The 12915-nt window shown below is 46.3% G+C and overlaps 1 protein-coding gene across 2 annotated transcripts in view; it reads left to right on the top strand.

Moving 5' to 3' along the window:
• Positions 1–12651, top strand: part of LOC142502071 (interferon-induced protein with tetratricopeptide repeats 5-like) — a 40268-nt gene extending 27617 nt beyond the window's left edge. For both annotated transcript variants that reach the window (XM_075612880.1, XM_075612881.1), the window contains exon 2: positions 9909–12651. In XM_075612880.1, coding sequence (XP_075468995.1) covers positions 9909–11364 — 1456 coding nt within the window. In that variant the 3' untranslated portion in view covers positions 11365–12651. The remainder of the gene's footprint in view (positions 1–9908) is intronic.
• Positions 12652–12915: the final 264 nt, after the last annotated feature.

Here is a 12915-nt window from a genome sequence, read left to right as displayed (position 1 = left end):
TCCAAAAGAGGAAAAAACACACTGTGAGCAAAAACCGACAATAACAAAAGAAAAAAATTAAATCCAAAATAGCCATGATTCTTTCATAATTCAAAAACCAACAGTATTTACTTTGCAATTTGTTTAACTTTTTTGCAATAACTTATTTAAACGATACCGTTTTTGTTTTTCAATATCTAACAGGGAACCTTTCTTCAAAATGAGATTCATTGAGTCCACAAATATCTGCAAATCAGGGAAATAATCCTGCACTTCAACCCCCCGCCGGCCCTTAGTCTGGTTAAGGAAATCCTTAATCTCAGTCAGACTGTACTGAGAGCCTTTAAAGGCCTGACTAGAGGGAAGGTCAGATAACTGTGAGTTATCGGTAACATACTCATATTCTTCATCGTCTGAAGACTCGGACACATCACTTTCTGCTCCCACAGACACAATTTTTGAAGAATTTGATTAATTGAATACAGCAGACGGATTTACTGGAGGGCTGGGTGTGTAAACAGAGAATTGTAAGCTCTTCGGGGGAGAGATTTCCTTTCCTATTGTCTAATTTTGCTGCGCTTAATGTATTTGAATTCCCTGTACTATATTCTTGGTGAAGCGCTGAGTACACTTTTAGCGCTATATAAATAAAGACATACATACATACACACAAGGTGTAGCTACCAACTCAGATCTTTCATCCACACCAATGCAGGGCTGCAGAGCAAAACTAGTGGTTGCCGCTGGCAGTGAATGCTCCTCCATTCTAAAAAGCATTTTCAGGCAGATTATCAGTTAAAACATTCACTGTTTTTGCAATTTTTTCCCCTGTTGGCCCAGACTCATCTGAAAAAGTGGCCTCAGCAACTTCAGCGTTCAGAACAGTACTTTTAATTACCTCGAGAATTCTTTCATCTTCCTCATGTTCCAAAACTCTCTCCTTGCTCATCTTTTCACACTCCATGTCCTCACAGCCGGCTACATTTTGCCCTGTTACACCAGTCCGATAGAGATGGAGAGTGACGGAGAGAGAGATAGAGAGAGAGAGACGGAGAGAGAGAGACGGAGAGAGAGAGAGACGAAGAGAGAGAGAGACGGAGAGAGAAAGAGACAGAGAGATGAAGGGAGAGATGAATAGAGATGGAGAGAGAGACGGAGAGAGAGAGACATTGAGAGAGAGAGATGGAGAGAAAGAGAGACAGAGAGATAGGGAGTGAGGCGGAGAGAGAGGCGGAGAGAGAGGCGGAGAGAGAGAAATGGAGAGAGAGAGATGGAGAGAGCGAGACAGAGAGATGGAGGGAGAGATGGAAAGAGATGGAGAGTGAGACGTGGAGAGAGAGAGTTGGAGAAACAGAGGGAGAGAGAGACGGAGGGGGGAGAGACGGAGAGAGACTGAGTGGGGGAGAGAGAGAAGGAGAGAGACAGAGAGAGGGATGGAGAGGGAGAGACAGAGAGTAAGGGGAGAGGGAGAGAGATGGAGAGAGAGGGAGAGATGTGAGATGGAGAGAGAGACGGAGAGAGGTAGAGACAGAGTGATGGAGAGGGGGATAGAGAGACAGAGAGACAGAGAGAGAGATGGAGAGACGGGGAGAGAGAGAGCAGAGAGAGATGGAGAGAGAGAGATGGGGAGAGAGACGCAGAGAGAGAGTGAAGGAGAGACAGAGAGAGAGAGACAGATATAGAGAGAGAAGGAGAGAGAGAGACAGGGAGAGAGAGAGAGATAGAGAGAGAGAGATGTAGAGAGAGAGAGAGAGAGACGGAGAGAGAGAGATGAGAGAGAGAGCTGGAGAGAGTGAGGCAGAGAGAGAGAGGCGGAGAGAGATGGAAAGAGATGGAGAGTGAGACGGAGAGAGAGAGAGTTGGAGAAACAGAGGGAGAGAGAGGCGGAGAGACGGAGAGAGAGACGGAGAGGGGGAGAGAGAGGGGGAGAGAGAGGGGGAGAGGGATGGAGAGGGAGGGAGAGAGCAGAGAGAGACGGAGAGAGCGAGAGATGGGGAGAGAGACGCAGAGAGAGAGAGAGTGAAGGAGAGACAGAGAGAGAGATGGAGATGGAGAGAGGAGAGAGAGATGAAGAGAGAGAGAGAGACAGAGAGAGAGAGAGAGAGACAGAGAGAGAGACGGAAAGAGAGAGGTCGGAGAGAGAGAGACGGAGGGAGAGATGGAAAGAGATGGAGAGTGAGATGGAGAGAGAGAGATGGAGAGACAGAGAGAGAGAGAGCGAGCAGAGAGAGACGGAGAGAGAGACGCAGAGAGAGAGAGTGAAGGAGAGACAGAGAGAGAGAGACGGAGATAGAGAGAGAAGGAGAGAGAGAGGTGGAGTGAGAGAGACAGAGAGAGCGATGTAGAGAGAGAGAGAGATGTAGAGAGACGGAGAGAGAGAGACGGAGGGAGAGATGGAAAGAGATGGAGTGTGAGATGGAGAGAGAGAGAGATGGAGAAACAGAGGGAGGGAGAGACGGAGAGAGAGATGGAGAGGTAGAGACAGAGAGTGAGAGAAGAGGGTGAGAGAGACGGAGAAATGGAGCTATAGAGAGACAGAGAGAGACTGAGAGGGGGAGAGATAGTGAGGCGGAGAGAGAGACGGAGATGGGGAGGGTGAGACGGAGAAAGAGATGGAGAGGGGGAGAAACGGTGAGACGGAGAGAGAGAGAAAGTCGGAGAAAGAGAGATGGAGAGACAGAGCGAGAGACGGAGAGAAAGAGATGGAGAGACGGAGATAGAGAGAGCAGAGAGAGAGAGAGAGTGAGTGTAACGCCTGTATGCCCACAGACCTGGCCATTCCCCAGTACTGAGGTGGGAAGGGTTTTAACACACACCCACAGCAATGAGGGCATGCCCGGAGTGTGGTATGGCGTTGCCAGGCCTGTAGAAAGAAGGGTAAGGTATACTTGCAACGCCTTGGGTTTCAGAGTAAGGATGGTGATGTCCGTGTGCCAGAGTCCAGGGGTGATAAAGAGCAGGATGGTGATGTCTGTAAGCCAGAGTCCAGGGATAACAGAAGACAGCAGAGTCGTATCCGAATGCAGGGTCCAAGGGCAGGAGAGAGCAGGGTTAACCAGTACAAAGCAGAGTTCAAGTCAAGGAGATCCAAAGGTAAGCATGGACAGGAACAACGCTGAAAGAAACAGGAGAGCCAAGCATAGGCCTGCACACACAGGGTTCACAAGAAGCTATGCAGAGCAAATGAGGAAATGGACACACAGGGGTTATAAAGGAGGGAACACCAATGGGAGAGAGAGGAGGAGCAGAGGGTGAAGTGAGAGGCAGCAGGGATAGGTGAGAAGGAGAGAGGGAGGAGACAGGTGAATTGGAGAGGGCAATGGCTTGTACAGCATGGGAGGTGGAGCCAGAGGTCTGGGAAAGCCTACAAGAGGAACGTGTGCGCGCGCCCTCTGTAAGATTAGGGTGCGCACGCACAGGCTGTGTGAGGAGACGCGCGGAATGCCGTGCTGCGGGGGCGCCCGCCGAGGGAGGAGAAGGAACCGGGGGAGTGACTGCAGGAGGTAATGTAACCGGACATGCACGCACCTTGCTGGGAGCGCGCGTAGCGATTGGGAGTGCGTCAGGACAGGCCGCAGAGGGACAGATGTGGGAGGAAGAAGGGAGAGAAGAACGAGGAGGTAAGGGGAAAAGATCAGAGGCAGGGGAAACAGCGGTGATGGGAACACATGAAGGGGAAGGAATCCCCTGAACCGTCACAGTGAGAGACAGAGAGAGAGACAGGGAGAGAGAGACGGAGAGAGAGATGGTGAGAGAGATAGAGAGAGTGAGAGACGGAGACAGAGAGCCGAAGAGAGAGATGGAGATGGGGAGAGAGATAGAGAGACGGTGAGATGGAGAGAGAGACTGAGAAGGGGAGAGACGAGAGGGGGAGATAAAGACAGAGAGAGACGGAGAGAGATATGGAGAGAGAGACAGAGAGACAGACGGAGAGGGACAGAGAGAGAGACGGTGAGACGGAGAGAGAGAAAAAGACGGAGAGGGACAGAGAGACCGAGCGAGAGCCGGAGAGAAAGACGGAGATCAGCGATCCTGCCATGGCTTCTGGGGAAATCTCTGATGTAATTGCCAGAGGAGTTTGGGAGCGTGGATGTGTCAGGAAGAAATCCATGAACGCTCCTCTGGACCATAACCCTTCCAATGAACGAGGAATTGTAGGTTATTTCTGGACCAACGGGAGTCAATTATGGAATTAACTTCATATTCCTGCTGGCCGTGAATGGTCACCGGGTTGGGTTTCCGGGAGCGGTCCGGGAATTGAGAACTCGGAATAAATGGTTTAAGTAAGAAGACGTGTAAGACGGAAGGAATCCTCATGGTGGGGGGAAGTGCCAAACGGTATGCGACCGGATTGATCTTCTCTAATATATTGAAGGGGCCCAAGAATCTCGGGGACAATTTCGGAGACGGGGTCTTGAGCCTTATATTTTTTGAGGACAACCACACTCTGTCTCCGGGTTTGAATGAAGGGCCCGGTTGACGGCGTCGATCTGCCTTTGTTTTTTGTCTTGAGACGGCAGTTTGTAGAGTCTTAAGGATTTTCCTCCAAGAGTTCTGGAGAGTGGCAACATGAGAATCCGCTGCAGGAATATAGGAAGGGAGGGAGGAGAGGGGAAGGCTGCTAGGGTGGAACCCGAAATTAATGAAGAAAGGGGACTCTTGCGTAGATTCATTTCTAAGAGTTGATAGCAAATTCAGCCCATGGTAATAGATCGACCCAATTGTCCTGAGATTCGGAGACGAAACATCCGAGATACTGTTCTAAGGTCTGATTCATTCTTTCTGTCTGACCATTGGTCGGAAGGTGATATCCCGAACAAAAAAGAAGGGAAATCCCAAGTCTCTGGGAAAATGCATGCCAGAATTTAGAGATGAATTGAGAGCCACTGTCAGAAACAATCGAAACAGGAACACCGTGCAATCTGAAAATTTCCTTAGAAAAAATATCGGCCAAAGTAGCAGAATTAGGGAGGCCCGTGAGGGGAATAAAGTGTGAATGCTTAGAAAATCTGTCTACAACAATAAGAATGGTATTCATTCCTTTAGAATTGGGAAGCTCGACAATGAAGTCCATAGAGATGTGCTTCCAAGGTTGCTCCAGAATGGGAAGAGGCATGAGAAGGCCAGAAGGTTTATGATGAGCAGATTTACTCTGGGCACATACCGGACAAGCACAGGTGAAATCAAAAATGTCTTTGTTCATCTTTGGCCACCAAAAGGTCCGTTTGATAAGATCCGCTGTCCTCTTGAAGCCTGGATGACCGGCCGATCTAGAAGAATGTCCCCAAAGTAAAAGTTTGTGGCGAAAACATGGAGCTGCGTATAAGTCTCCTGGGAATGTGAACCTGAGCCTTGTTGATTTCATCAAAGATATCAAAATTATTGGCAGAGATTATGCACTTGGCGGGAAGGATAGATTCAGTGGACTCATTGGATTCGTTCTCCGTGGTGAACTGGCTAGAGAGAGCATCTGCTTTGATATTTTTGGTACCAGGAATATAAGAAATGGTATAATTGAAACGGGGAAAAAAAAGAGACCAATGAGCTTGACGAGATCCGAATCGTCGGGCCCCCTCGATATACAGTAAATTTTTGTGATCAGTGAGGATGGCAATAGGCTCCTTGGTACCCTCGAGAAGATGCCTCCACTCCTGAAGAGCCAATTTAATGGCCAATAGCTCCCGATTCCCAACATCATAATTTCTCTCGGCAGACGAGAATTTCCGAGACAAGAAACCACAGAGGTGGAGTTTCTCTTCGGGAGAAGATCTCTGAGAGAGTACTGCACCGGCTCCCACATCCGAGATGCCCACTTCTAGCGTGAAGGGAAGTGAAGTATCAGGATGTCGTAGGATGGGTGCAGAAACAAAGGCTTTTTTGAGAAACTCGAAGGTGTCAATGGCTTCGGGAGGCCAAGTTGTGTGGTCAGCACCTTTTTTAGTCAAGGCAGTGATGGGTAGTGCAATGGAAGAAAAGTTTTGGATGAATTTCCGGTAATAATTGACAAAGCCAAGAAAGCGCTGCACGGCCTTGAGAGAGTTGGGCAGTGGCCAGTCGAGAACAGACTTCAATTTCTCTGGGTCCATAGAAACACCTTGATTAAAGATAATATAGCCTAGGAAGGCAGTAGATGTCTGGTGGAACAAACACTTCTCCATCTTGGCGTATAGGCGATTGGCACGGAGCCTAGAAAGCACCAGCTTGGTATGGCGAATGTGCTCCTCTAAGTTCTTAGAAAAAATGAGAATGTCATCCAAGTATACAATAACAAATGCTCCCAATACGTCTCGGAAGATATCGTTCATGAAATCTTGGAAAACGGCAGGAGCATTGCATAGCCCGAAGGGCATCACTAAATAATCATAATGTTCTGATTGTGTATTAAACGCGGTTTTCCATTCATCCCCTTCCTTTATACGAATGAGATTATAAGCCCCTCTTAAATCGAGTTTGGAGAAGATAGAGGCTCCTTGGAGACGAACGAAAAGTTCAGAAATTAGGGGAAGAGGATATCGATTTTTTACCGTGATTTTGTTGAGTCCGCGATAATCGATACAGGGTCTTAGAGATCCTTCTTCTTCACGAAGAAGAAGCCTGCCCCAGCGGGGGAGGTAGAATTGCGGATGAATCCTTTCTCCAAATTTTCATGGATATAAGACGACATAGCCTCAGTTTCAGGAACGGATAAAGGATATGATTTTGACTTCGGGAGGACGTTACCTGGAATTAAATCAATAGGACAATCGTTTGGACGATGGGGAGGCAGTACTTCAGCTTGTACTTTGTTGAACATGTCCAAGAACTCGTGATACACGGTCGGAAGGATTGACAGGTTGGCAGGAACGGAATCCAAACCGGCGAGCACAGCAGCAGGAGGAGAAGTAGAAACTGGCTCAGATAAGGAAGGCCACTGGATAGGTAAGGCGCCGGTCCAATCAATACGCAGATTGTGGAGTTGCAGCCAAGGCAATCCTAAAATAACCTGAACGGTAGGAGAATGGAAGATATCAAAAACTATTACCTCTTTATGACCGTCCGCCAAGGTCAAAGTAAGAGGGATGGATTCCCAGATGATGAAGGCTGCCTGAAGCGGACGTCCATCGATCGCTTCAAGACCAATGGGTGCTTTTCTCTTGACCAGAGGAATTTGATTCTCAGAGGCGAAAGTATGATCCAAGAAGTTACCACCAGATCCAGAGTCAATGAAAGCTTCTACTTCCAATAGAAGGTCATGGCCCGCCAGCGTTACTGGAAGCTTGAATTTCTTTGGGAGATCCTTAGAGAGAGAGGGGCAAGAAGAGATAGTACCCAGTAGAAGCTCCTCTACCTTTACTGGGTGTTCCAGTTTCCCGGCTTCAGGGGACAGTTATGGAGACGATGTTCTGGGGAACCACAATAGAAACAAAGTCCCTTCTGACAACGTTGCATTCTCTCCACAGCCCGAGGTTGTTGGCTACCAATCTGCATCGGTTCTGGGGCGTCCAACGCCAGGAAGGGCGAAGGACAAGACCTGTGGGAGACAATCGAGGAAGAGAGAGAACGGGAACAGTGTCGCTCATGATGTCCTTCCTGGGTGCGCTGATCCATGCGTATGCTGAGAGTGATAAGTTCTTCCAGAGAGGATGGCCGGGCGTGACTTGCAAGATCATCTCAAGGTGTCAGACAGACCGTGCCAGTATGCGGCGGCAAGTGCCTCGTCGTTCCATTGCGTCTCCGCGGCGAGAGTGCGAAACTCTATCGCGTACTTAGCAGCAGATCTTCGAACCTGAGAGATATGAAATGGAGAAAAAGCGGCCGTCTCCCGGCGTGCGGGGGTGTCAAACACTTGTTGAAATTCACGCCTAAATTTAGGGTAATCCTGGGTTAATTCAGATTTGTGCTCCCAGATGGGAGAAGCCCAAGCAAGGGCATCGCCGGTGAGTAAGCCATAAATGTAGGCCACCTTGGAACGGCCGGTAGGAAACAGAGAGGGAGACAATTCAAATTGAACCTCGCATTGGTTTAGGAATCCGCGGCAAGCGAGAGGGTCCCCATCATACCGGTTGGGAGGTGGTATACATGGCCCAGGATTACTGTAGGTCACAGAGACAGGAGGTGACGGAACCAGTGGGGTTTCCTGAACAGACAAACTAGCCAATTGTTGCGAAACAGTGGTCAGTTGGTTGCTGATGAATTGTAAATGTTCCAAGGAAACACCTTGACCCACCTCAGGGGGGTCTGCATTATTTGGGCTCTGCATAATGTAATGCCTGTATGCCCGCAGACCTGGCCAGTCCCCAGTACTGAGGTGGGAAGGGTTTTAACACCCACCCACAGCAGTGAGGGCGTGCCCGGAGTGTGGTATGGCGTTGCCAGGCCTGTAGAAAGAAGGGTAAGGTATACTTGCAACGCCTTGGGTTTCAGAGTAAGGATGGTGATGTCCGTGTGCCAGAGTCCAGGGGTGATAGAGAGCAGGATGGGGATGTCTGTAAGCCAGAGTCCAGGGATAACAGAAGACAGCAGAGTCGTATCCGAATGCAGGGTCCAAGGGCAGGAGAGAGCAGGGTTAACCAGTACAAAGCAGAGTTCAAGCCAGGGAGAGCCAAAGGTAAGCAGGGACAGGAACAACGCTGAAAGAGACAGGCGAGCCAAGAATAGAACTGCACATAGGGGTCACAAGAAGCTATGCAGAGCAATGAGGAAATGGACACACATGGGTTATAAAGGAGGGAACACGAATGGGAGAGAGAGGAGGAGCAGAGGGTGAAGTGAGAGGCAGCAGGGATAGGTGAGGAGAGAGGAAGGAGACAGGTAAATCGGAGAGGGCAATGACTTGTACAGCATGGGGGCAGAGCCAGTGGTCTGGGAAAGCCTACAAGAGGAACGTGTGCGCATGCCCTCTGTAAGGTTAGGGTGCGCACGCACAGGCTGTGTGAGGAGACGCGCGGAATGCCGTGCTGCGGGGGCACCCGCCGAGGGAGGAGAAGGAACCGGGGGAGTGACTGCAGGAGGTAATGTAACTGGAGGGGAGACAGAGGGGTGCCGCGAGCGCTGAGTACCGCAAAGGGGATCAGGAGTCTGGGGACATGCGCGCGCCTTGCGGGGAGCGCTCATGGCGATTGGGAGTGCGTCAGGACAGGCCGCAGAGGGACAGGTGCGGGAGGAAGAAGGGAGAGAAGAACGAGGAGGTAAGGGGAAAAGATCAGAGGCAGGGGAAACAGCGGTGATGGGAACACATGAAGGGGAAGGAATCCCCTGAACCGTCACAGTGAGAGACAGAGATAGAGACAGGGAGAGAGAGACGGAGAGAGAGATGGTGAGAGAGAGACGGAGACAAAGAGACGGAGAGAGAGACAACGAGATAGAGAGAGTGAGAGACAGTGAGAGAGAGACGGTGAGAGAGAGAGATAGAGTGAAAGGCAAAAAGAGAGACCGTGAGAGAGAGACCGTTAGAGAGAGGGAGAGTGTGACAGAGAGCGAGAGGGTGACAGAGAGAGAGGTGTGTATATATATATGTGTGTGTGTGTCAGCTTATAGAGACTGAAGTACAGTGCCTGTCAGCTATAGCAGGGGTTGCTGGAACTTGTAATCACTGAGGCCTTCCCTTCTGATTTTCTTTGGATGATTGACATCCACACCCGAACTACAACTCCCAGCAGGCAGCCAACAAACTTCAATGACATCACTTCCGGGTTCTGCACGGTACTTCAATCATCACTTCCGTTAAGATTTTCATTCCCATTCAGAGTTTTTTTTTCCCTTTGAGATTTTTGTAGGTGCAAGTGCCCCATAGAAGTTTAACTTCAAAAAGGGGGAGGGGGATATTTCTGAAAGAATATTTACATTTGTTTGCAAGAGGCCAATTACAGTATATTGTTTAATTGTGTTTCTGTAAATGCTGTCCCTTCAAATGACTAATGCTGGCTCTTTATTTCTATTTTCTCTAATAGTGAACAGTCAAAGACGACCTTGAAGCCTCGCTTACTAGAGTTGAATTGCCATTTTACTTGGCGGTTACTTGAAGAGGATTGTGATATTGTTGAGCTAGAAGAGAGACTGTACAATCAGATTGAATATTTGGTCACTGAGAACAAATACATGGATCACAATCTGTTGGCCTATGCAATGCATCTGAAAGGTGATTACCCAGAAGCCATTGCCAATTTAGAAAAAGCTGAAGAGCAGATTCTCAAGGCAAATTCAGATGAAACCAACAGGAAGTGTCTCGTGACGTATGGTAACTATGCATGGGTGTACTACCACACCAAGCAATATGAAAAGGCTCAGATCTACATTGACAAGGTGGATAGTATTTCCCAAGAGCTAAAAAGCTCATTGCATGATAGCAGTAAGCTGCCTGAGATATACGGTGAACAGGGATGGTCTCTGTTAATGTTTTGTGGACAATATTATGCAAAATCCAAAGAGTGTTTTGAGAAAGCTCTTGAAACAGATCCAGACGACCCTGAGTGGAACTCCGGCTTTGCAACAGTAGTGTATCGCATGGAAGGTTTCAATGGCAGAAGATGTCCAGCTAATGAGTGTAAATCTGTACCATTTTTGCAACGTGCTGTAAAGCTAAATCCAAAAGATTCAGTGGTGAAGGCACTTCTGGGTTTAAAACTTCAGGATTTAAAGAAAGATACAGAGGCACAAAAGTACATTGAAGAAGCTCTAGAACAAACACCAAACCTACCCTATTTACTTCGCTATGTTGCTAAATTTTACAGGAGAGCAGGAAAGACTGAGGAAGCTCTTAAGGTTTTGAAAAGAGCCATAGGTCTAATTCCTACTTCTGGTTTTCTGCATCATCAGATAGGTCTTTGTTACAGACAAAAGATGAAAGCATCTGCCGGGTATGGATGGTCATATAGTCAAAATACAGGCAACCACTCAGAGGAAGTAAAGGAGCTGATTCAAAAGGCCATATTTCACTTTGAAAAGGTGTTGGAACATAAAAAAACATTCATTTTTGCATACACGGATTTAGCAAATATGTATACTGAAGCAAAGCGATATGACAAAGCAGAGGAAACATTCAAAAAAGCATTGGATATTAAAAATGTTATAGAAGAAGAGAAGCAAAAAATCCATTTCCATTATGGGCGTTTTCTAGAAAATTACATGAGATCTGAAACAGAAGCTGTAAAACATTACAGAGAAGCACTCCTGATATCCGAACTAACAAGAGATAGGCAAAGCAGTGAAGAGGCTTTGAAAAGGTTGGCAGACAGGATGATAGAGAGAGATGCCTCTGATGCTACAGGATTTTGCTTGCTTGGGTTTCTCTATAAGCTTAACCAAAACACACGGAAAGCAATTGAATGTTATGAAAAAGCCAGTGAGCTCGATCCTGACAATGAAGAATACCTGAGTGCTCTCTGTGACCTGAAGCTGACAATATGAATGAAAGGCTTTGCAATGGGGAAATGAGAAATACTGTACATTTGCATTTTTGTATGGCAAATAAAAGTATAATTTGTGAGCACATTCACAGCTCTGCTTTCCACCATTATCTCCTAGCATACAATGCTTCACTGCAGCCAGGGATTCTGGGAAATGACATGCAAATGAGCGCCCAGTGTCACCTTTTGCCTCAAATCCATTTTAACATGGGCCCCTATAAGCTATGTAAATATTGTCATGATCTAATACTAATCTTGCAAGGGGTAAGCATTGCTCTATTAAATAAATTGGGGCTATCCACATTACAAAGCTTTAAAAAAAAGTGTTGCGCAGAAATTTCATTTTAAATCGTGCTTGCGTGTGTCTACATTATATACTAACCTGACATTTCTCAATTATTATTATTTTAAAATGTATTTGACGCAGCAGGGTTACAGTATTTCACCATGTACAGTAGATTAAACAAAATATATTATTTTCCCAGTTTTATTATAAATAATAATACCCCAATAATTAATCTTTACTAATACTGGTTATAAATAAATAAACCACATAATTATATTTTAATATCAATTGTATTAATCAGGCAGGTTGTAAAAATCATTTAAAACAACAAATGTATGGTCTTTCTTTCAAGAGTTTCTTGCATCATTTATGGGCTTTCTTTCTTTACATTTACTGATGTTATTACTCAAAACCAGCTTATTTTTATTCTTTGAAACCCAAATCTTAATGTCATGCCAGGAATGTTGAATAACTTGTCTGTTTGCACATGTACTGTATTCTGTTAAAATATATACAGTACCAGAGCATGAATGCATATAATATACTGTATATATCCCTAGTACAAAACTGGTGCTATAATAATGTGTATTTCTCACAGATAAAATCCAGTTAATTGCAGCAGTTTTGTACCCGGGAATCCTTGGCCACTATTCAATCCGCCGTGAAGCCAATTTCTCCTGGATTGGAAAGATCCCAGCCACAATCAGATGAATGGAGCTGAGATCATTCAGAGCAAAGGGAAAATGTCTTCACCGCATACAATATTAAACAGGGACAAGTGATACTTGAACTGAATGTTATTTGTGTTTTACATTTAGGCAACAGGATGTTAGAAAGACAAATACAGATTTCCACTAATTACTTTCAAATGTTATATTCTGGGTTTTTTTTATTTTGTAATCCTTTGCTTTTGTTGCTGTATCATATATTGTGATTTTTGAGGTGCGGTAGACTTGTTATAATCCATGTTTTCATAATAGTCAATTAAATGTTCAAATATTACCTTTTAGTGTCTTTCTTGAAGTCCAAGACTTATCTACTGTAGCTCTTGCTCTCACTAAACCAACAATTGACACTGCCTGTAGACCATAGAAGACATGGGCCATATTTACTGAATAGTGCTACGCTTCATGTCAACATTAAATTAGGTGATATAAAATATTTCAAGTGGGCAAAACAAACTTCTTTGTGGTCTGCACTAGATCTCTATTTCATTTGACATTCCGATTTACAAAAAAACAAATCTGATCTTATTTTTCTCTAAAG

Source organism: Ascaphus truei, chromosome 8 (assembly GCF_040206685.1).
Source record: "Ascaphus truei isolate aAscTru1 chromosome 8, aAscTru1.hap1, whole genome shotgun sequence".
NCBI classification, from domain to species: Eukaryota; Metazoa; Chordata; class Amphibia; order Anura; family Ascaphidae; genus Ascaphus; species Ascaphus truei.
Note: the sequence above shows the minus strand (reverse complement) of the source record. Positions and strands in the feature narration are given on the sequence as shown.